This window comes from Lissotriton helveticus, chromosome 2_1, assembly GCF_964261635.1.
Source record: "Lissotriton helveticus chromosome 2_1, aLisHel1.1, whole genome shotgun sequence".
NCBI classification, from domain to species: Eukaryota; Metazoa; Chordata; class Amphibia; order Caudata; family Salamandridae; genus Lissotriton; species Lissotriton helveticus.
This window is the reverse complement of record NC_136059.1, coordinates 800,323,041-800,347,139: the sequence shown is the minus strand read 5'-3', so window position 1 is coordinate 800,347,139 and position 24,099 is coordinate 800,323,041. Positions and strand designations below refer to the sequence as shown.

Sequence of the window (24,099 nt, the reverse complement as noted above, 5' to 3'; positions counted from 1 at the left end):
AATCCTAATACTCATTTTCGTTAGGTGACAGTATCAGACGCGATGAAGGATATATAATTAGCTGCTTGAATATTGTTTTTCTCATACAGCGCAAGGTTTCAAGCTAAGTCATTGGGTGTCACAGAAGAAGACAAATAAAAGGCAGGTGTTAGGCTACCACATTCTGGCTTGAATACATCCTTGTAGGACTACACAAATAACTTCTCTAATGAGGCAGCTTGTTAAATTCGGGTTAGGGTACCATATTCAAAAGGGAGGCATGAAACATTACTGTAAATAACACGATGATGCTAAAAATAAAACTCAGTAAGCCAGAAATCTGAAAATTAGGAAGCAAAACATGCCTTGTCCTGCAAAACAAAAAACACAACACTGAAAACGCGTGACTCATTGGACCCTCATCGTTACCCAAGAAGTCCTCACACAGGAGACTGTAAACTCATCTGCTCCTGAGCACAGAAAGTTCTAACTCGGGGAAACATCGCGTTGTCACGTCGCGCGATGTAATGTCGCCGATGTGATACGCGATCCTGGGCCAGGGGCGCTTTTGCGTTGCGACGACGTGCGATGTGAAAATGGCCGATGTAAGTGTTTGTGCGATGTATTGGCCGCGATGCGAACGGCCGCGAGGTGTTGGGTTACGATGGATCGTCATACAACCGGTCTCTTGATGCCCCAGGTATGCTGATTGGGTTAATCGACATCTCAGTGAGTGAGGGATTATGATCTTGTACCTTGCGAGGACAAAATCATGGTCTGTGACACTCAATTTATGGCACACTCTCCATAGTAGAGATGAAGGCCTATTCAAAAAAGACATTTAGAAGTTCATAAAATAGCGCTCCTTTAGTATTTTTTTACCTTTTTCAATGGGTCCCAAAATCATTGAGCATAAGAATAAAATGGGAATATTAAGGAAATGTTCATATACACTTAGTACAAATAAAAAGAACTGTGCCTTCGTTGCAGTTTTAGTGATTGGGAGTGTGATATTTCATGATCAGTTCACAAAGGCCTGTAAGAGCACTTTGAAGCATACTCGTTGGTACTACTTCCTGTTTTCATAAATGCTTTTGTGAATGATCCCTATGGTGTTCTGGCTTTCGCGGTTTCAACTTCTTAATCTTGTTAGAAACGTTTTTCATGAGTTATTGTTTGCTGCCTCAGTTGATATCTAAAGGCATTCATTCACCTTTGCTGATTTTCCTGCAATTTCAATTATGGACGATGATTTAGGGCAGTTATCTCAAGGTCCATGAAGATGGCTTTAGTATAAAGGGGAAAAGGCGTTAAGGAAAGGGAAAAAGAGAGACAGACTCCTGCGGGTTGCTTGATGGAAAACCCAGACCGGCAGATTATAGCACCACCCTTTTGACCAATATTCAAGGGGGCAGCATGTGGTTGCAAATTCCCATACAAGGACGTTGAAACTCTTGATTGATTTGCCCTCTTTTTGTTGAGCTTGCCACAGTTTGAACTACTCACAAAGTCAAGGTTCAGCTCTAGATTAAAGTGAGCATCCACTGCTACTTCTACCCCGTCCGTATCACTTTCGCCTCCGATGTTTGCAACATTTGGAAACTATTTAAAAGTCTTCTCAAAGCTGCAAAGCAGTTTTGCTTGAGTCACTGTCCCCCATCATTGGGTATTTTCCACTTCATGTACACGCTTGTGCTAGTGGCACTGGGGTATCTGTAATTTGGTATCTTCACTAGTGTGCAAGCCTTGCTAAATTGAGAGCGGATGGTTGAAGTGTGTGGTGACTGTTGTTTGTGCTGTGTATGGCCACATGTGTTATAGGCAAGCTCTACTATCACACGGTTTCTTTTACACTATATGTTTGTTTTGTCTTTTTTCTTCATTCTACTGCATTCAGTTCCATCATTCTTGCTCCCTGCTTTATTTTCATATATATATTTCTTTATGCGTTAACACTTATTTTATTTGTGTACCTGGTGGCTTGATAGCAGCTGGCCATCATGGGTGATGTCATGAAAAAGGTTTTTCCTTGTAGGACCATAGTGTTTGAGGGCTCTGCCTCGCTTGAGTGCACGGAGTGAGTATGATGTCTTTCAAGCCTGTTTTGTTTTGGGATAGCGTGCGCCAGATGGGATGCAGCGGGTACGCATTTTAGTGCAGGGTCTACTTTTGTTGCCTCTGTAATGGCATCCCCAGCTAGGAGAATGTGGGGTCAGGGAATGCTGATGCTCAGGACACACACAAGGCAGTCCGTGTGCTGCTTCGAATTGTGCATATGTGTGAAAGCTGTGTTTATGTCCAGTGCACACACCTGGTGAAGCACTATGTTGGTGCAGAGTGAAGCCCACTGCCATTGCTGTCACCGTCTAAATGGTGCACAGCATCTACCAATAACCAAGGACTTAACTGCATAAATCGGACACGCGCCATCTTGCTGCCTCTTTTTTGCTGTTCAGCAGTCTAGATAAGTGTGGTGCTTTTGATTGTATGATATTTGTAGCTTGTATGTCTGAGTTGTATTTCTGCTTGCATTCTTAAATTGTAAAGTTACCATTTGGCACAGTGATTTTTGTATTTTAGGTTTGATTGTTTACTTTATTATTTAACTGCTGGTTTTAATCGTAGTTTTGTACTTGGTCAACAACACACTGGGAGTTGGCGGTTGGGTAAATTATGATCTGCGACCACTAATTTAAGTAGAGTTTTTCAATCCCACTGATGTACTCTTAGTTTTAGTGACTAGGATTGCAGTCCATTGTGGAGTAAAAGTTGGGGTGATGGGACTTTGCATATGGCCTGCAGCAAAATAATCCTCTGACTATACCCAGGTCTGTGAGTGCACGTCTTGCTGTTCTGTGTTGCTTCAGACTCCCCTGGCTATTATGCGGTGACTTGCACTTCCAATAATGAGAATGTAAACAGCCACTTGAGGCTATCCCAGCATTTGAGTTCAAGGTTGCACGTTTATTTTTACCCATCTCGCTCAATAATTGAGCAGGGGTTGCAAAAATCAAAATTAAGGTTACCTTTAGAACTGAAGGCAGATACCATATACACATTATATCTACAAATCCCATCCCCACGCTTTCTGCTGGCGTGGCTTCCCCTAACTTGCATTTGGGGTTTTGTGCTCACATAATGTGTCAAGCTCACAGTTAAAATGGCAGAATCTGAGTCATTTAATATAAATGAGTATGAAGATTAATATGAAGGGGGAACCTTCTATTTTCTACTTGGGGAATGGGCTGGTGGAAGCCCTGGATAATTCTGTCCAGGCATCAGTGAACCAAACCTGTTGGCTGTTGCGCTCAAACCTTTCACATGCCAGGTGAAACACTATATACTGCTCCAGGAAGATGATGAAGCCACTCCTTCTTCCTCTCCAGCTACGGTGCCCTCAGAGAATAATACTTGTAAAGATAAAGCTGACTAAAGCCATAATCCCATTCTGAGGTGTTGGAGAAATGATCAAAGTCCTATTTGCCAGAACAGGGTTATAGTGCACATATTGCTACTCAGGCCTGCTCGGATCAAGGTCCTCTGTGGAGGTGTTAATGCCAATGATGATTCAGATCTCTCAGACAATTCAGATTTCTATTGCGAATCTACTCATTCCTAAACAGGGGAATTGTAAAAGGGGTATATAATATAAGCCATCTGGAAATATACTTTAGGGACCGACTTGCTAGCTTACATTTTATTTGGAATATATTATTCATCCTAGATTATCATATTTGGTCCCAAAGCCAGCGGTGCCGGATTTTGTTGAAGCCAAACTCGGTAAGAGTTTTTAAAAGGGTTGTACAATGCCTTCGGGCAGAATGGCGTAGACCAGTCCTTCCTAGAAAAGTAGCTTAAAGACCGTATTAATGACATTGTTTTTCTAAGGATCTGAAAAAGGATATTGATCGGTCCTGACAAGCAAGCCAGGACAAATTACTGCATTAGTCAGGACCTTTGAGCAAAAATCTGGGACTAGTGTACGAGGTTAAGGAATCAGGTTTGGCCTTCGATCCAGATATTTTGGCTGAATGGGCCCAGTGGGCCATATGTCTACTGGGCTATGTGAAGTGAAAATGTCTGCAAAGCGACAGAAAACTATTCTAATGTGCATTTATCTCAAGTTAACTAATTTAACCACGGCTGAGGCAGGGCTGTTGGCTATAGGTATACTCTTCTTGACCCCTTTGTTAAAAAATTTGGAAGTTCGACGTCACTTTCACAGTACTTATTAGGGCTTGATTAGCACTAGAAAAAGGTTTCCACCCTGGCGTTTTTGGGAAGTCCTGCCGATGGAGGGAACTTTTATCAAGTCATCCATTTCTCCAAAATCCCCTGTGAGTTTTTCCCTCACGCAGAAGAGGAGGCTGGTAAGATGTCTCCAAAGGAGATACATTATTTCCCTCCATAACCAAGGGTGCTGCAACAGTTTCAAAACAGGTGGTCCTAGATGAGCGGCCACAGGAGGTTCAAGATCTGAATTTGCAAGGTAAACATTTTTTTATTTCTCAAGTGATTATGGAGTGCAAAGTGAGACATTTTGTGCACAAGTTGACAGCTGTTAAAGCAGGACGCATGGGTTTTAGAGACCATTCAGTATTTCTAAATCGAATTTTATGCTATCCCAGTCCATCAGGTTGCTCCCAGACAACCAAGTTTTTCCTGTCAAGATTAGACTTTTATGGACTCAGAAACCCATCCATTATTGAATAGAAAGGCCTCTCTCATCTTCACCCTCGGGGTTTCTGCAGCAACATTTTCTTGTTGAAGAAGAAAGGGGGAGGTTACAGGTTAGTACTAAACCTACAGTAGTTCAACAGCTGGATTTTCCACAGGTGTTTCAAGATGGAAGGTATCCGTCTTTTCAGAGATTTGCTCAAGGAACAAGATTGAATGGTCAGGTTAGATATCAAAGATGCATTTCTAACCAGTCCGATTTCTCCACCATACAGGCTGTTGCTTCAGTTCCAAGGGTGAACTCAGTAGTTACAGTTTATGGTTCTCCTGATTGATCTCTCATCAACACATTGGTGTTTCACCAAGCTGATGAAACCAGTGGTTGAGCTTCTCAGAGCAAAAGGGCCCAACTAGTAGTCTATTTAGACGGCTTGATTATCTTGGTACACAAATGGAACAAATTTATGTTGCATGTGTCTTAGGCAATTCATGTGTTATAAGAACTAAACTTTGTGATCAACACCACAAAATCTATACTGATTCCAACGTAGTGTGTAGAATTTCTGAGTTTTCAGGTAAACTCCATGAAGGATCAGTTGCAACTTCTGATGAGAAGAGGAAGTACATCAAGAGAGAGTTGAGATTAGCTTTGAGCAAACAGATTTTGTTGTTGAAACTTCTAGCAAGATCTGTCAGTCTGTTGACATCCAGAATACAGGTGATTTTTCTGAGGCCACTACATTACACGGTAGTGCAGAGACTAAAGATATAACATCTTTGCAAGGGTCTATTGCATGTACATCAAACAAGGTTGTCATTAGAAGCAGCAACAGAGCGGTCTTGGCAGAAGAATCTGAAGGCCTGGAAAGAAAGAACCATGTTATGTCAACCAGAGGTCGTTGTCAAATCAGACACTAGCAAGTGGGACTTGGAGCAAATGTGGTTCAGTCTCCACAGCTGGCAGAGACTTAGATGTGGAACTGTCCCTTTATATCAATTGCTTGGAAGTCCTATAGGTTTAATTTGCCATCAAGACTCTCTCAGAGGAGACGGTGAACTGTTGTATTCTACTGCAGATGGACAATACATTTGTAGTTCATTACATCAACAAGTTAGGGGAAGGATGTTAGCAGAGATAGCCAAAGTCTACTGGCATTTCTGTCTGCAGCACCCAATACTTGTGATAGCAGAATACATTCCCTGACAACGTCATGTCTTAGTGGACTGGAAATCTAGCTACCTAGAGATTGGAAGCTGGATGGTCAGGTGTTTCAGTCTCTGAATCAGATAAGGAGTCCGTGCACTGTGCACCTGTGTGAATCCAGGTGGAACAGACTACTGGAGGTTTTCTTCAGTGGGAGTCCGAACCGGGAGGCGAAGGTAATTGATGTTACCTCTGAATTCGAACTGGAGTCTTCATTATGCGTTTCTCTATTCATAATAATTCCGAGAATCACAGCACAAGTGAGGAAACCGGAAGCAGAATTGATTTTTGTGACTTCGATTTTGTGGGAATGACCTTGGTTCCCAGTCCTACCAGACATGTCTTGCAATCTTCCAATCAAGCTCTTGGTCTTTAAGGAAATTTAGTGAGAACGGATAGGGCTACCATACCAACTGGTTCTGATGGCCCAGTTGAGATTCAGGGCATGGAAGGTTTCAGGAAACATTGGCAAGTGCCTGGAATTTCACGCAAAGCAACGTTCTGCATTCATCAGGCATGGTCTTTCAATATTCTTCAGCCTGGAGAGGATGGGTATGCTGATGCAACAAACCAAGTGTGGTCCTTTGAAGGCAGTCGTGCACCTGGTGGTGAATTGTTTGTCACTGTTGGCCACAAAGGGTCTGGGTTACAGGTCAGTAAATAATTTCAGGTCTCCTATTTTGGCAGGACATGTCCCAGTAGACAGTAAATATGTGGGTAAGCATCTTTTAGTGTGTAAGCTAATGAGGGGAATTAGAATGTCTAATCCTAGTAAACCCAGACATTCTACATTGAGGGACTTGAATGTGCTAATAAGATTCTTAGAGAGAGATGGCTAGACAATTTTGAATTATTTAGGGAGCAGTTGTCCACAAAGTCGACATTGTTGTTATATCTAATTTTCTATAGTAGTGTATCCAAAGTCCAAACTCTGGATTTAACAGGTAAAGTTTTATCTACAGAAGGAGTTTTATTTAGTATTTTGTGTTTGACACACTCTAGATCTATTTCATACACAGCATCTTCTAATAGTCCTAAATTATGTATGGTGCAATGTTTAAAAGCATATGAGGCTTGAACTGGAAAGGTAGACAGGGGTCTACAGGGCAATTACTTATTGCTCTTCAGAAACTTACAGACCAGTGACTTCCGCAACCATGTCCAGGTGGGTAAAATTGCTTTTGTCTGAAGCTGAGATTAAGGGTTCCAAGTCTGGCATATTCAGCAAAAGGCACCTTGACTTCGAAAGCCTAATTTTTGGTTTCTAGGCTAGTAGACCTCATGAGGGCTGCTGATTGATCAACTGATTCTACATTAAAAACCATTTATTTTATGTCTGTGGTATATATTGCTTCCGTGGTTGTGGATTAGTTTTGAACTATCATAGTCTGAGCCTCCGGTACTGCTATGGAATAAAAAATGTCTAGCTATTATTCTATTATATTAAGGACATGGAGGCGAGGATTATCCTACCCAGTGATAATGTACTTTATTTACAAATGATATACAGTGATATAGTTATATTAAATGTATTTGTTTGCCCTTCTTATTATAATTATTAAACTACATGGAATAGTAGTAACTTTCTGTTAAAGAAAATAAGCAGAAGCATGAATTAATATGAAAGAGGTATGCAGGAATTCCTGGAAAGACTAGGACCCTGCGGAATCAGTTTTTCGGCTTTAGCTTTTCTAGGGTTTCAATGAAGCATAATTGGTGTTCCTGAAGAGCCCGATGTTGAGCTCAGTCAGAGGCATTATGTTCTGTGGAGCTGTTAGTTTTATCTTAAATGGAGTGTAATCAAATGGTTTTGCAGAGAAAGAGGCAGTAGAATTGTGTCTGCCGCATTTGGTGGGTTAAGTCAATGGTGGCTGGTTGATGGACCTGTGACATGTTTGGAGCTCTGATAGGGGATGTAGTTTGTATTTGAACTGTTTTCTTTGGCTGCTGTGTTTCAGAGGAAAGTAAAGAGAAGCATAATCCTTACCCCTATTTCCTTAATAGTGTACAGTGCAAGTGTTATTCACAGAACTAAGTGTATTGATTCACGGCGTAAATATCATCTTGGTAACAAATGATTTAGTAAATCTTTATAGTTTGTAATTTGCACGACCAAGTTTAATTTGCATTGATTCTTCTCTCCTATGCAGGCATAATGTCACGGCCTAGTAGTGTTTCTCCGAGATCGAACAGTGCCCAGTCCGGTCCCTCTGGTTCTGGGAAGGCTAAGGGACTAAAGGACATCCGGGTTGATGAAGAAGTTAAAATTGCTGTAAACATTGCCTTGGAGAGATTTCGATACAGTGATCAAAAAGGTAAGTTTTACTAGTTCCCATGAACCTTATTTCTAAACTGCTCATGACACCAAAAGGGTTTGTGCCAGTGTAATATTATTTGTTGGGATGAGAGGCTGGGTAAATTGTAATGTCTCGCTGCTTCATTTATACATATTTACTATGAATATCATATGTATATAATCCTGCTTTTGAAATATAACTCTTTTTCTTTATGTACAGCCTTGAGAAAGCCGCAGGCGAGCACGCCAACAAAGGGGTGAAATGTGTGTTGGGTGGTCCGTTTTTCTTTGTTTATAGCATATATATTGAGACAAGAAACGACAGTAAATAGATTCGGGCATCCGGATTGCATAATTGAAGCAGTCAGGAAATAATTTACCTTGTAAATTAAGTGCTCGATCTTTCTCTTCTCCTTTGGATTCCAACGCCTTGAATCGCCGGATTCCGATTCAGTTCCACAATAAATATTTCTCTGAAACTAAACAAAATACAGTTAAAATTCAAGAGACAGAATCGTTAACAAACAATTTCTTTTGAATTCACTCCGATTCTTATCAGAACAAAGGGTGCGCAGCTGGGCTCCCAACGCACTACTTCTGTAGGCTACACTTAATCAAATCTGGACTCAGATCGTCACAACCGCTCTCCTTTCCAGATTCTCAGTTGTGAGTATGAGCAACCATGTGTATGCCTATTTCTGAACTATGTGATTGGTCATCTTGAACGAACGCCCAAAAGGCTGTTTTAACACTATTTTAGAGACCATAGTCAGATCTGCCGGACATTCCCAAAAGTGTTTAAGTTCTCATTTGTAAAAACAGTCTTGAATGTGTTTCAGCCACACTAATACTTTGGTGGTTTTAAACTTTCAAATGTCCTTTAGTCCTTATCTGTAGTGGGCAAGTTTAACTGTGGACCACAGGCGAACCCAAAACAATAAGGGACGTAAGCTCGCCTGGTGGTCTATACGGCGTATGTTGAGATCTATTGCTATGCGAATTAACAGTGTATGCTTTGGAAGGCTCAGTAGCTTTCTAAAAAAACGTATTCTCCTCGACCCTGAGGACATCATTGTTCAAAGGGCCCCATAATTCTGCTCCATATAGTCACGCCGATTGTGCCCTGTACTTGTACACCTCAAGGGCCAGGGAGACTGCTTTGGATATAGAGCTCTGATGCTTTTTAACAATTGCTATAGCATTTTGGAGTAAAATTGCCCTACTCTTCTCCAGTTGTGTTTTCCAATTCATTTTACTATCCAGGGTGACGCCTAAGTAGCTAAAATTATTAACCTATTCCAATGTATGATTCTTAACAGTTACATTCTTTTTAAAAGTTTTGTGCAGATTTATTGCCATATATTTATTTATTTATGTATTTATTTTTTTGTCAGTCAAACAAAACTTTATTTGGTTTGTTACAACCATAAAAGTATACAATTTACATCTTATCATTCCGTTAAAAGCATGGACACGGCAGTATCATAAAATGTGGCACCTATTCATCATACATTGAAAAACACATTCCCTTTAAAATAAGAGTCAATTATCATCCTAAAATGAGTAAAATCCAGTAATTCATACATATACATCAAATCATTCCGATATAACGGAAGCAATACTGTTATCCCTTAGTAGCACAATCTCGTATTATTCTAAGGGAACCACTTATGAGACTTACTCTGTGCACTTGAGGAACACTTTAACTTTACTCATAATTTTTCCCCAAAGCACAGGCTATATCTAAATTCATCATTTCCACCAAAAGGTAAACAGCTTGCGTCCAATTCTTAAACCTATATTTTAAAAAAATCGGGCATAAAATCTACTTTCGTATATCTAAAGTCTTCATACAATCTAATAAAATGTGTAAAATATCACAGGGGGTACCTAACGTACAAGTGCATTTACCATTACTTTCTACCATAAAGTGTTTAACCCCATTATTCGCATAACGGGTGTTTATCCCAATTCGCATTTTTAACACTTCCCGCCTGAAACGATAGCTGGGTAGCCGGTCTACATAAGGAAAGTGTTGATTATTTTTCCAAGCCAAGGTCATATGTGCTACTGAAATTTTTCGCGAGAGATACTCCAGGTCATTTAAACGAGATATATCCAATCCCCGTGACCCAAGTTTTAAAAAATGTTTTTTTTTTTTGCAGAGCTTTATATAGCGCGAACTAGAACCGAACCGAATCAGTTATCAGAGCGCTTTACATAGCACCAGTCACGTTACATGAGGACACACTTTCATTTTAGGCACGGGGAGATTAAGTGATTTGCCCAGAATCACAGGGGGTTTTTAGCGTCGTTACCGAGACTCGAACCCAGATCCCCAGGTCCGAGGTCGAGCGCCTTAGCCGTTAGGCCAACCCAAACAAGTTCTTTCTTGTCTATTAACACATGGCATAGCTGCGGGCATAGCCTTAAACCAAACACTTCATACACTTCACTTATTGAGGCTCTTGTCTCTTTCGCCCAGGACAGTTTACTAGTGGCAATTTCACCTTTACACCATTGGGAAATTTTGAGAGACTCCCCTGACCCTAGACGCTGCCAGAAGCGTATTAGGGCCATACAGGCTGTTCTAGCCCAGGAGGTAATTCCCAACTCAAGTCTTGCTGCCTGTACCATTGATGATCTGGGCAGCAAGAACAAGCTTTTTAGGATATTTCCCTCCTCTATATATTTAGTTTTGTTCGAGTTGATCTCCAGGCCTTTAGACTCACAATAAATCCCAAAAGTGTCTAATAATCTTTGGAAACCTTTGGGGCTGTCAGTGCTTATTTAAGCCAGTAGTTACAAATGGGGCCCACCAGCACTGATTTTCTGGGGACCAGCCTTTATTTTATCTCGTCACAAATCGGCCACAAGAGAAAGAAAAACAAACGGGAAAGAAGGAGGAAGAGAAAGACGGTAAAACAGGCACAAAGGAGAAAGCAGTGACCAGCAAGCGTGAGATAAAGGACCATCAGTGGCTGGTAGTGGATTAAAGAGGCCTGAGGTCAATCCAAACACTACAAAGCCTTGGTATTTGGTGCACCAGTTATTAATCGCACTGTCAGAGCAGAAAATTGGGCACGTGACACAGTCTTTTACTGTGTAAGCACTAGGTTCATTCCATGTATCTTGGGGGGGAACTATTGCACTCCCTTTATACAATAAGGAATGTTGGGAAGCTCTCAATATTTGTTTATAGACAAATTGTGCTTCTGAGTGCAATATAGAAACATCCTAAAACATCTACAGACACAGGCTTTTGACAACGAGATCATAGTATGTGAACAATCTGGCTTTAAACTGAGTTGCTCAGTGATAGATAATTTTACAGTGGTTCAGTCAGTTTTGGATAGAAATGTTGGATACAGAGAGCTGGTGCTTTACAATGCGTTGTTAGATTTTTCTACAGCTTTTGAATGATAGATCATTGGTGAATCAAATGAAGCCTTATCTTGCATCACAAACACTCCATAAAAATAGGAGAGCGTTACTTACACAAAGGTTTGGAGATTGAGCGTGTTACCTAGGAGATGGGCGTATCTATCCTAAAATTTCCGTATTTGCCCTCTTGGTTCTTCCGTGTTTAAGACTGACTTAATGTTCTTTCAGAATGCCTAACATCAAGAGTCTACCTCTGTTTTTATGCCTGTTGTTTAGGTCGAGCCTAGACATGCAAGCAAGTGAAGCTTGCTTGTGTCTGGCTCGAAACCTATTGTCACCCGTTTTTAGGAATGTGGACAAGAAATATGCACGAGCGCAGATTGCACCTCATGGGCGCGCACGGCGCCGTGCCTATCTCCTGCCTCGAAGCTCCACCACCACACACGCATGCGCATACACAGAGACACACAAGCGCCCATGCACGCACCCATACATACAGAGAACCTATCCCCGCCGTCGCATACACACACACACTGCATACACAGCCGCATACACAGAGAGACACACACAAGCGCCCATGCACGCATGCACCCATACATACATACATACAGAGAACCCACCCCCGCCGTCGCATACACACACATGCGCGTGCGCACACACACACAGCACACACACAAGCGCACCAAGACCCTCGCCGCCCCACCAGACCTGCACCACTCACCATGTTCTTCGTTCGTGTCCCTCGGCAGCCATCCGGTCATTCTGAGCAACAGGCGGGTGCCGCGCTGAGACGCAGTCACGCAAATCTTCCGGCGGGCACAGGAGCGCGGGGTAGACTCCCGTCTGCTTCCTGTATTTGTCTGGCCCCGCCCCCATCCCAATAAAGGTTGCCTGGCTTCCTGTTGAAGCCGGGCTGCGGCGTTTCATTATTTTTTATGTGGGACAGCATGTAAGGCATTCCCAGTGTTATTTTGGCAACAAAAAATGTTCTAGTTTCAATCAGGAGCAATGGCCAAGAAATAGTTTCCTTACACTGTACATGTTCATTTGTTCATTTGGGGACTACTTCAACAAAACAAACGTGTTCATGTTGAAGCTGCAATTATAACGCAAGTTTGCCCAACTTAACTTTTAAAACATTTGGGACTACTTCAACAAAAAAAACGTATTTCTGTTGAACCGTGTAATTATAATGTGAGTTCTCCCAACGTAACTTTTAAAACATTCTATGTTATTTTTCTTTTTTAAGCACCCGCTTTAACTATGGCGCCGCCCCTTTTTCTCAAGTGCTAGGAGCGTCAGGGAGGGGCGAGGAGCAAGGCACCAAAGCTGCTGACAGCGGGTGGATTGAACGGCATCCACAATGATTTCATCGGCTGCAGTAAGAGCCTTTGAGGGGGGCTTGCCGAAGGGGCTGCTAAGGTTTCAGCTTTCAGCTTCCGCAGTCCTCTCTCTTTCCATGTCCTTTCTAGTGATAGCCAGCCTTTTGTTTCACAGTCTTAATTTATCGCTTTTCCATCATTCCTTTTCTGTTCCACAAACAAGAGAACTTCCCAGAAGCGTGTGCACACTGCATCTTTTGCAGCGAGAGGATGCGGTGGAGGCAGCTGCACTGAAAGCCTGATCAAACCTTGGGTAACCCTTAGTCTTTATGCAGCGGCATGAGAAGGATCCGGGATTAAAGAACATTAGGCATCCGTTTAGATTATACGTTGCATAGTTCATATCTTAGATCCATTAAATAGCAGCCAAAGTCCCAGCTACGCTGCTGGCTTCGGTTTAACTTACCTCATTGTTTTTCCTGGGACTTCACAGCTGCCGACGGCGGCGCGGCCTCTGCCTGGTGTTATTGTTTGCCCCTAGCTCTGGACAGTTGCAGACTGGGCTCTAAATCAAGCCCCCGGCAGTGAAATGACATAGGGCGTCACCCATGGGTTATTTTTACAACAGTGCTTCTAGAAGCGTTTTACACATGGCTGGGCACGGGCATGCTACAGCAACACGTTTCACTTTGCTTCTGTGACCCAGGGAGGTACATGTCCAGCCTTTTGTTCAGCTGCAGGGAAGTTAGGGAACGCTGTGCACTTGGAAGTTGTTTTTTCAAAGGCATCGCTACATGCATGATGGCTTTGCATAACATAACACAGCATGACTCAATGTGGCATGATAAAGCATAACATATTGAGGATGAGGATAAAAGGAAGATAATGCAAACAATTCCTCTTCATGCATTTGAGCAAGTTTGAGTTATTGGCATTGTAAATGACTGCCTTTTATTTATGTGTTTTAAAAACCTACAAGCGGTGCATAAATACAAACTTTGTGCTTATAGTCCTTGCTTACGAGAAGCAAGGGTGGCAGTCAAAGGGGCACAGTTACTGCCAGCCTTGCTTCTCATAAACAACGACTATAAGTACAAAGTGTATGTTTACGCACCGCTTGCAGGTTTTCAAAACACATAAACAAAAGGCATGATCATTTACAATGCCAATAGCTCAAACTCTCGCAAATGCGAGACCTATTGCATTGCAAATGCTTGTTTTAAATGTGGTTATCCATTTTATGCTGTCCCCTCCAAATGAGCAAGTCTGCCGTACTTTAAACTTTTAAACCGTTTTTTTATTTTATATTGAACCTATTCAGATGCATGTGAATGGATGAATTTTATACTTTATTGATTTTTGTTGAGTTATATAGCAATAAAGTGAAAGTGTGAACCTAATAAGAAAATAGCTCTTTGTGCCTTAGTTCTAACGTCTGCTGAAAAAGGATCACGTAAACCTGATTAATGTGCAGTCTGAAGGAAAATATTCTGCATCTCTAATGTCTTACACTTTTTATCCGTTGCATTTTGCATTCTCAAAGGTGCACTGTGGTTGTGTTGGGTGGACCCAGGGATCTTCTCCATCGTTCATTGGATTTGTCCCTATTTAACTGGTCTGGATTCTTAACAACAGTTGTATATATTTTCCTAATCTAGCTAACTCCTTTGGTTTTGGGTTGTCTGCTTATGGTAAGATTCCAGCGTATTCAGACAGCTTGAGCAGTATTCATTTTAAAGAAACTGCGACATATCAGCTCTCAGTTGGCCAAGCTGCACTGGCTCCAGTTGAGTATGGGGCTGTGCCTCACTTAATGCTGTTCTTTAATGTCTGGACAGAAACTATGGAACAACTCTGTCACGTCTATCACATTACCTTGTGGTAGCTTATGAAAAAGGAATCCTTTCAAACAGTCTTCACCTAACCAACCACCTGTTTCTTGCAGGTTAAGTCATCTTTGTTTTTTTTTAAGGATTAGCCTTAGGTTTTCAGTTGCCAGTGGGACAAATACGTGTCTGGAAAGGGGACACACTTAAGCTAGGCTGGCACTTCAGAAAGAGGGTTATATTACAGGAGGCTGCCTTCAAAAGAGCAAGGGTATTTCCACTTGAGCACTGGGAGGCCACTTGTGGGGTTGTGGGCCCTAGGCCCACATAGTGCATTCAAGGATGACACAAATACTAATATTAGCGGTAGGTAACTGGCCCAGGGTACATGCCTCCGGCTGCTTTTATTATCAAGGTCACCTGACCTGTGATGCCTTTGTTGGATGGGTGAGGTGTGGGTATTAACACAGCCCCTAGGGAGGGACTGCTGTATGACATATCCTACAGGACACTGCATTTTTCCTAAAACCTAAGAAACAAACCACAAGTTAAACCTGTGGAAACAAAACAACTATAAACTGGAAACCACGTGGCCCATCAGTCTCTACAGTGAATAAGCAGAACACCGGTGGACATATGGACTGATTAAAGGAGCTGCAATTGGACATCTTTGCTTGCATTCTTAATTTAACTTGCGTGCTTTAAGACACAAATTCTGGCTCAGAGACGCCAGGGACCTTCCAGCTGCATGTTGATTAAAGTCATGTCCCTTGTGTGGAGTTGGCCCGCTCTGCTGATGCTTCAGATGATTTGTGGTTAGTGTCCATAGTTCAAAAATAGGGTGCGTCAGGAGAGTTGTCGGAGTCCACTACGAAGCATCCTTCAGGAAGCATGCTTTGGTGGTGTTGCGTGGCTCATTGAACATATCTGCAACCTGTTGAGGTCCTCATTGCAAGGCCTTGCTACCTCCTGGAAATCTGTCGGTGGGGCAATGTCAAATCCATTCTCGCGCTTGTGGAGGCCTCTTGGCTGGGGTGCCACAAGACTGCATGTGGTCTGCAATGGTACTGCTTAGGTGCCGCGTCTAGGCCGCTGCAAGACTGCAGGGGAGCCACTGCCTAGTTGCTCATGCAACCGCAGGGGTAGGTAGGACTTGCTCAAGACTCGCTCTCGCCACAGGGATGAGGGTGCATGCAGGTTGACTGTTTGACTGACTCTTCTGAGTATCACTGATACTTCTTGTCTTTAGTTCTGCTAGAAATGTTGGACAACACTTGGGAAGTTCACTGCTCAATGAATGGTAGTGAAGATGCATGACAGAGGCTGGCACGATGGGGTTGCCAGTCGTGTGGTGCTCCTGTACGACAGGTGGCGACGACTTGCTTTGATGGTTGCAGGAGTTCATTCTTGGGTTGTGGATAACTGGAAGTGATGGTGGCTGTGGATAACTGGAAGTAATGGTGGCTATGTGTTGCCATTCTTCCTTTGTGGAGGCATCTGTATCCTTGTGTCTGTAGGTTTTGGGTTGCTGAGCTGTTGGTGACTGTGTCTGGACGGATACACTGGGAACTATGGGGCAGAGACTCTGTTTGCGCATACTTGCAGCTTATTCCCAGTTCTCCCAATGTGCTGTCGCCAGGTCATCTTCGTTTCACCTCAGTGGCTTGCTGCTTGGACGGATACACTGGGAAGCATCGGGGCAAAGCCGCTGTTTACGTGTGCTTGTGGCTTATTCTCAGGTCTCTCTCTGTGCTGTCGCCATGTCATCCTCGTTTTACCTCGGTGGCTTGCTGCTTGTGTTTCTAGATGGGCTCTGTCAGCAGCTGGATTCTTATTGAATGTGCCGTTCATGCCTGTCCTCTTTTGATCTTTCCTCCTGGGCTTGGTTGATCGCCAGGTTTCTCATTGTGAACCAGCAGATCACACTGCCTTCTTGTATTTCTCTATCATGCACCTTTTAGCCACTTATGCTGGCAAGACTTCTCATTGCTCATGCCTCTTCTTCTGGGTGCAGCAGCATGCACCATATTCAGGACTATGTGGGTGAGACCTCTATAACATTGAGTCTCTTTTCCTTCTGGGTGCAGCAGCATGCATCTTCTTCAGGGCCTCTCAGTGGTCGAATGTCTCTGTAGTCATGCCACTGGCCTCTGGTGTTGGGCTCTGGCTTAGTTATGATCAGGGCAGTTGCTGATCTGGTTCTCCTTTTCTTCTTGAGTGTGATGTGGTGTCCAGCCATGTTTCTCGTTATCCCTCTTCACATACTTTTTTGGAGTTCCAACTTCGTAGGCCTATATGTTTGGCAGGCCCTATCTTTTGAGGCTATTACCACATCCTGACACTCTTCTCTAGGTCAATTTGACATCATTCAACATGTCGCACATTCTCTCCTTGGGGACCTTCTTGGAGCTTCTACTCGAGGGTGTACCCTCTTCTGAGACCTTCTTCCATGGGTAGTAGGGAGCTATGGTTCTGACCAACTTTCTCTGGGTGCTGCAAGACTTGATTCTTGACGCGGTGCTACCATCAGGCATGGTTGGTGGGGTCAAGCACGATGTGGGTTGAGGTTGCAGGACGATGTGGTCCTGGTGTGTAGACCACAATTGCGTTGTTATGTGTTTTTGTTCACCCTCTGTACAGGCCTTGCTTTCCTCAGACCATCTCCTGCCTGGGGGTTGTGTCCATCTGGCTGGCTTTTATTGAAGACCATGGGATTCTAGGTGTTGAGCTGCAACAAAGATTTTTATTCAACAAGTGTTTCAAATGATTGCTCAAGTCTGTGTGTGATCTGCCTCATCTTTCTTCTGCTTTATTTCTTTTATCTATTCACTTTTCGATTTTTTTTGTTTTCTGCTTCCCTACACCTGCATAACAACTCATTATTTTGGTATTGGGAAGGGTGACCATATAGGTAGCTAATGGCTGTGGAAAGCCTATACTTTGCCTTGCTCATGGCTCTAGAAGCAATGTGTTTACCTTTGAGGCAATCAGCATTTGTCTGGACTAAAGAACTAATTTGATGTGCTCTAGGCTTGAAAGTGAGCCCCAGAAGTTGCGTCTTGGCACTGGCACCTCCTTCCCTGTCAGCAGGTTTGACTGTAAAGCTCAAGCTCCACTTACTATGCAGCACTATGGAGCACTAACCCTCTGCAGACACCTCTGTGGTCGGTGGGGGTAGCTACAGTAGAGCTTATAAAGTTGAGGGGAGCGTTTGTTCTATCTCACCTGTGCCCTGCTGAAATACCTGAGTGCAGAATGATCCAGCTGGTGCATTGCTGCTCCGCTGTGACGGGGGAATAAGAGAATCTCTTTACAAATCTCTTAGTTGACAATACTTATGAGACCTTTTGTGTGGCTGGGTAGGAAGGGAATCTCTTTGATAATCTATACCTTTTTCTAATTGTGCAGCAGTGGGAGGAAGGGAACCTCTTGATAAATCCCCAGCTTTATAATATTCCTGAGGTCTCTTTCTAGTTGTGGGGTCAGTTTGTTGATACTTTTGAGTATTGTTTGTAAAAACATAAGTTTCTCAGTGACTTCTGCAGTATGCATCTTAACTGATACAACGCAATGCTGTGCCATGCTCCCAGGCAGTGTAGTATTACTTGAACATCAGAGATTTCCATGTAAACCGATTTTTAGCCGAGTGCCTCTTTTAGCATGGCCACCCTCTGTTGTTTTTGGACTGATGCTTTTAGTTCTTTCACTCTATGAACTGGCACTCTGCTAACCAGTGCATGTGCTTTGACCCCTAAAGCATGTCAAAATTGGTTATCCTCCTAATTGGTATATTTGACTCACCTATAAGTCCCTAGTATATGGTACCCAAGGCCAGTAAGTTAAATGTCACTAGTGGACTGTAGCATGCATTGTGCTATCTACTGCAGCAATAGTCTAAACATGGCTTCAGTATGACAGTTTACAAACTTCAGTTCAACCTGTCAAAATAAACCCTTTTGACAGGTCTAACCCTTCCAATTAAATATTATGTTGGGCTTATAACCCATAAGGCAGGGTGCATGGTATTTTAACCTGGGACAAGTTGAAATGTAATGTTACATAGGCCCTTAAAGCGACAAGTAACTAACAGCTATTTTCACTGTAGCAAGGCTGATCCATAGAGAAAACAATGGGATGCCCTACTGTAATAATACTATATTCGGCTAGGAAACAGCTAGAAATTTCATTCTTTGACTCTTCGTAATGTTTAATAAAAGCCCAATTCACTGGTGAGGTTGGACATTTTTAATACATATAAAGGAAAATGTACTTTTAGAAAATTACCTTTTCGCTGCCTAAAGCCTTTGGAGGCTTATTTGCATTAGCCTATAGTTGCAGCCATCTGAGTACTTAAGCCCTGAATGAGATTGGAAAACTGCTCCAGGAGCAGAAACAAAGTCCTGGGTGTGGGGAGGTGTTTATTTTCCTCTGACAGGATGACCATTTGATAAGTGCCTTGAAACCTGAATAATTTAAGAGGCCTCCACAGTACAAGCAAGTGTTAGCTGACATCTGGGCAGGCCCCTTTCTTTCTTCCTTTCCTACCCCAGTCAGACAGGTTCCAATTCCAACTGGTTTGAAATGACTACAGAGAAGGGGTTGCTCACATCCCTGGCCACACATCTGGGTGAGCACACATACTATGCACAAGGGAGAAGGATTTCACCATCTTGGGTTTAGGCAGAGCGGGGCACTGTGGAATTGTTTGCAGTAGGACACACCCCCTGGGAAATGTTTCCCTATTGGTTAGGGAGGGGCAGGAGATACCTCCACCCCAAACTAGTGGCAATATATAAATGTGGCAACCGTGGGCAACTTCTTTAGAAAATTCTGGACCTGGGGAAGAACAGAAGGACTGCACCGCACCTGCTGTAAGAGAGAGACATGTGAGGTGACATGAAATGCTGAACCTCTCCCACATGTACACAGGGCAAAGAAGTTCACTCCAAGGGTAAGTTGGCAGACCTCCTACAGGCCCTGAAGAGTTCCAACCGGACCTGCCTTGAACCCTTCTGGTGCCTTTTGCTGGAGTGAGTATTGACCTCCGAGTACTGTTCCTGAGATCCTAGGTCCCATGGTTGTGTCAAAGTGTACTCCTCCTAACATCTTGAAAAACCTGGAACTTGGAAACTTTTTTACTCCAATGTCCTCCAGAGGACCAGGCAAGCCTCCCAGTCCGATCCAACTCAGGTGTGTTGCCTCTGGGTTGAATATTCACGTTTCTCCTGCTCTTGGCTTTTCTGCAGCGCAAATCTGTTTCAGCAGGACCTCTCCTGCAGCCTTTCCCCACTGGAGGAATCTGAACTTAAAAAAAGCGACCAAGTCTGACCATAGAAAATTTGACTGTATAAAGGAGCCAAAAGCATCCAGCCGGTGAGAGGACTGCCCCTAAACTAACAGCTACACCAGCACAGCGTCTGTCCGACTTTGTGGAGCCCTTATTGGATACAGCTTGCTGCTCTGCCCTGCTGAAGTATTTTGATTTCCATTTATAAGACTAAGTGCCTGATTTAGATCTCGGCGGATGGGTAACTCACACAGAGTGGGTCAGCACTCAACTTCCAAATCAGTTGTTCATGCAACAGAATGTATAGTCCATAGTTCACAAATAAGAGTAACTAAGCAGAATTTTCTCAAACAAACAATATAAAAGTCGTTTCTTCTTTAAAACAAATTCCTTTATTCTTTATTCATCAGTTTGTATTAATTGAGGAGCTAGTGGTGAGGTAGAAGAAGGCCCAACCTCTATTGAATCTTCAGTGGATGCGTGGTGTCTGTGCACGGGGGGATGGTGGCGGAGCAAAGGTCTCTGGAGAGATGGTGGAAGTTCAGGAGGTGGTTGATGTATGCTGGACCTTGGTTACGGAGGGCTTTGTGTCAGCATCTTGAATTGGCCTTTTTTATGGATGAGGAGCCAAGTGAATGTTCCTGAGGTGAGAGGTGATGTGGGTCAGTTTGGGCAGATTGAGGAGTCTTGTCGCTACGTTCTGTATCATTTGGAGTCTCTTCATGAGTTGGGAAGTGGTTCCTGTGTACAGTGCGTTGCCATAGTACAGCCAGCTGGTGACTAGGGCTTGACTGATGGTTTTCCTGGTGCTGATGGAGAGCCAATTGAAGATCCTTTGTAGAGTGTGGAAGCAGGCGGCGGAAACTGTGTTGATCTGTTGTTTCATGGTGAGTTTGCTGTTCAGAATGATGACAAGGTTGAGGGCAATGTCTGTCGGTGTGGGAGTAGGTCCGAGTTCTCTGGGCCACCAGATGCCGTTCCAGGAGAGACCTTGTTCCCAAAGATCAGCAGCACTTTGATCTTGTCGGTGTTGAGCTTCATACAGTCGTCTACATCCAGTCGGAAATGTTTGTCATGCAGTTGTGGAAGTTAATCCTTGTGGTGGAGGGGGGTCTGCTGAGAGCGAGAGGATGAGCTGGGGTATGATGTTGAGTTGAGGTTCTGATGATGTTCGCCAGGATCATCATGTATGTGTTGAAAAGAGTGGGGCTGAAGGGTTGAACCATGAAGGATGCTGCAGAAGGTGCTCTATGGTTCGGAGGGGAAGGGTATCTTGCGGATTCTCTGGATTTGTCCTGTCAGGAAGGATGCGATCCATCTGAGGGCGTCACACTGTATCCCCGATGTGGTGAAGTCTATTGATTAGTGTGTGGTGGGATACAGTGTCAAATACCACGGAGAGGTCAAGGGGGGATCAGGGCTGCTGATTCTCCCCTTTCCATGGGAGTACGGATGTCATCTGTGTTGGCGATCAGGGCGGTTTCGGTGCTGTGGTTGGTGCTGAAACCAGATTGGGACATGTCGAGCAGGTTGTTTCTCTCCTTGTGTTCAGTGAGCTGATGGTTGATGGCCTTCTCGATAACCTTGTTGGGGAATGGGAGCAGCGAGATGGGGTTGGTAGTTCTTGTGTATGTTGCGGTCGGCAGAGGGTTTCTTCAGGAGTGGTCTGACTTCTGCTTCTTTCCATGCGTCAAGGAAGATGGCTGTGGAGATGGATGCATTGAGAATGGTAGTGAGTTAGCAGCTGATTTCCTTGCTTCCGAAGTTGAAGAGGCGGTGGGAGCAGGGGTCCGTGGGTGCTCCAGAGTGAATGGAGCTATTGATGGGCGGTGAACTCTTCCCATGTGGTGAGTGGATGGTCTGGGTGTCATCTGTTGGTGTGGGGAGGCTGTTGAGTTTTGGTGGGTTGGGGTTTGAAGTTCTTGTAGTTGGTGGATATCGAGTTGTGGTAATGGTTCGCTAGTGTGTTGCAGAGTTCCTGTGAAGGGGAGGTTGTGGTCTAAGTGACTGCCAGGCAGGAGAACTCTTTGATGATGCTGAAGAGTTCCTTGGTGTAGTTGGCACTAGCTTCTAAGCGGTTGGCCAGGGCGTCTTTTTCGTATCTTTGTGGTGTTGGTGCTATGTTGTGAGAGTTGACTTGAAGTTGGCTCAGTCTGTGGGGTCTCTGTGGTGCGCGATCTTCTCTCCAATCGTTTGCAGCTGCATTTCATTGCTCTGATTGGGGGATTACTCTGTCGCCACAGTCGGTGAGCCAGGTGGTGAAGTTTTGGATGGCATCTGACCCATGCCTCAATGCTGTCGACCTCAAATCATGCCAAATTCCCGGTCTACCACAACCAGTTTTTTTTAACATTTTCATTTTAACATAACATTTTCTCATACATAGTCAATGGGCAATCGACAAGGCATTGCAGTTTTACAATATACAATCGTTCAATCAATACAGTAGGGTAGTGAGTGAAGGGACCATCCCATACAGACGGATTCATGCGATGGGGTGACATTGTACCAGTGTGTCAATCCGCTATCAACAATATCGGCAGTTATGGTTCAACAGAATAAGCATTTCACGTGATCATTAAACTCAGGACCCGTCCCAGTGATACATCATCTGGCCCCAATATCCTCAAGTACCTATAGTACACAGCAACAACATTCAAGATGGTGACATTCTTTCCCCTCCGCCCCTCCGGGGTTCCAGCATCCAGTTGGCCCTCCCCTCCCGCATCGCCAGCTTCCTTTTGTAATGTGTAGGAATGTAGTAGTCCCCAGATATCTGCTGGTCTAGATGTTATTGGTTGTGTTTCAGCAAATAAACTGTATTGGTCCTGACTGTACAACATATCTTGGAGCCATTCCTTGAATTTCAGGGCTCTTCCCCTCCCCCATCGGCACGCTAGTCTCCGTTTAGCCAACAGAAGAGCAGTATCAACAAATTTCCTGTAAGTTCTAGGTATGTGCGGTGTGTGTCCTAGCAAAAAGAGCACTGGATCCCTAGTCAGTCGTATAGATAACATACTCTCCAATGCACCGTGTACCTGTTCCCAATAGACCGCAACCTGTGGGCAAAGCCAAGCTAGGTGGAAAAAAATCGGGCACCGGTTGCCTACATCTCTCACATCGGTCAGAGTCTGTCAAGCGAAACCGGTATTTCCGTGCAGGAGTATAGTAAATGCGATGTAGAAATCTATAGTGGATGATTTTAAATCTGCAACTGGACGTTATGCGTCCTGTCAATTCGCAACAATACTTCCCGGTCTCATCGGGGATAGCCTCCCCAATGTCCTGTTCCCAGTAGCTACGGGCCCTTCCACCAATCTCTAAGGTGTGTGCTCGAATACTTCCTTATATATTAGATACTAGGTGCGTGCCGTCGGTGCTGTTAAGTATTATGGCCAGCGGAGGAACGACCTCAGGTTCATTAGGATACTCAGATAAAAGGTTTTTCATCCCTTCTCGAAGCCGCACGTAATAAAAAACCTCAAGGGGAGTGGGGTCAGTATCACCAAAGAATTGCTCCCTGGTGCAGAATATTCCATTGTGAAACACGTCTCCCCATGTGGGCTTCTGCAGTCTTCTGCACATGAGTTGAAAGCCAGTCTCCTGCAACACTGCCAGTTGTGGGTGATACGTCATAGGCATACGTGGTGCGTACAGCAATGGGAGTTGCAATTTACGGATTATTCTATCCCACGCGTCTATCGTGCTGGAAACCGTCGTAGGGGGCGTGTCTAGGACGCCAGTCGGCCCATGAACGATGCCAGTTAGGGGTAGCGGGTGCGCTATCCAGTCCTCTGCAGCTAGTTGTGGCATGTAGTTAGTGGGTCGCAGCCAGTGGAACAGAAAATGTGCCTGGGCACTGAGGTAGTAAGCCTCAAAATCGGGGATATCAAACCCTCCTTTAGCATATGGCTGCACCATTACGCTCCATTTAAGTCTAGGTTGTCGCCCTCCCCACACCAGTCTGATAAGCTCTGATCTTAAAGTTTAAAAAAAAAAGTTCCCTGGATAATAGGGGATGTTCAGGAAAAAATAGAGGAAACGTGGGAGCACTACCATTTTGATCAATGAGATGCATCCCGCCATGAACAAGGGCAACGCTGTGCCATAGTTCATGCGTAATG

At 43.9% G+C, this 24,099-nt stretch overlaps 1 protein-coding gene across 5 annotated transcripts in view; it reads left to right on the top strand.

The window, feature by feature from the left end:
- YTHDC2 (YTH N6-methyladenosine RNA binding protein C2) overlaps nt 1-24,099 on the top strand; it is a 1,035,502-nt gene that overhangs the window by 80,958 nt on the left and 930,445 nt on the right. For all 5 annotated transcript variants that reach the window (XM_078675531.1, XM_078675532.1, XM_078675530.1 and 2 more), the window contains exon 2: nt 8,011-8,175. In XM_078675531.1, coding sequence (XP_078531657.1) covers nt 8,011-8,175 — 165 coding nt within the window. The remainder of the gene's footprint in view (nt 1-8,010; nt 8,176-24,099) is intronic.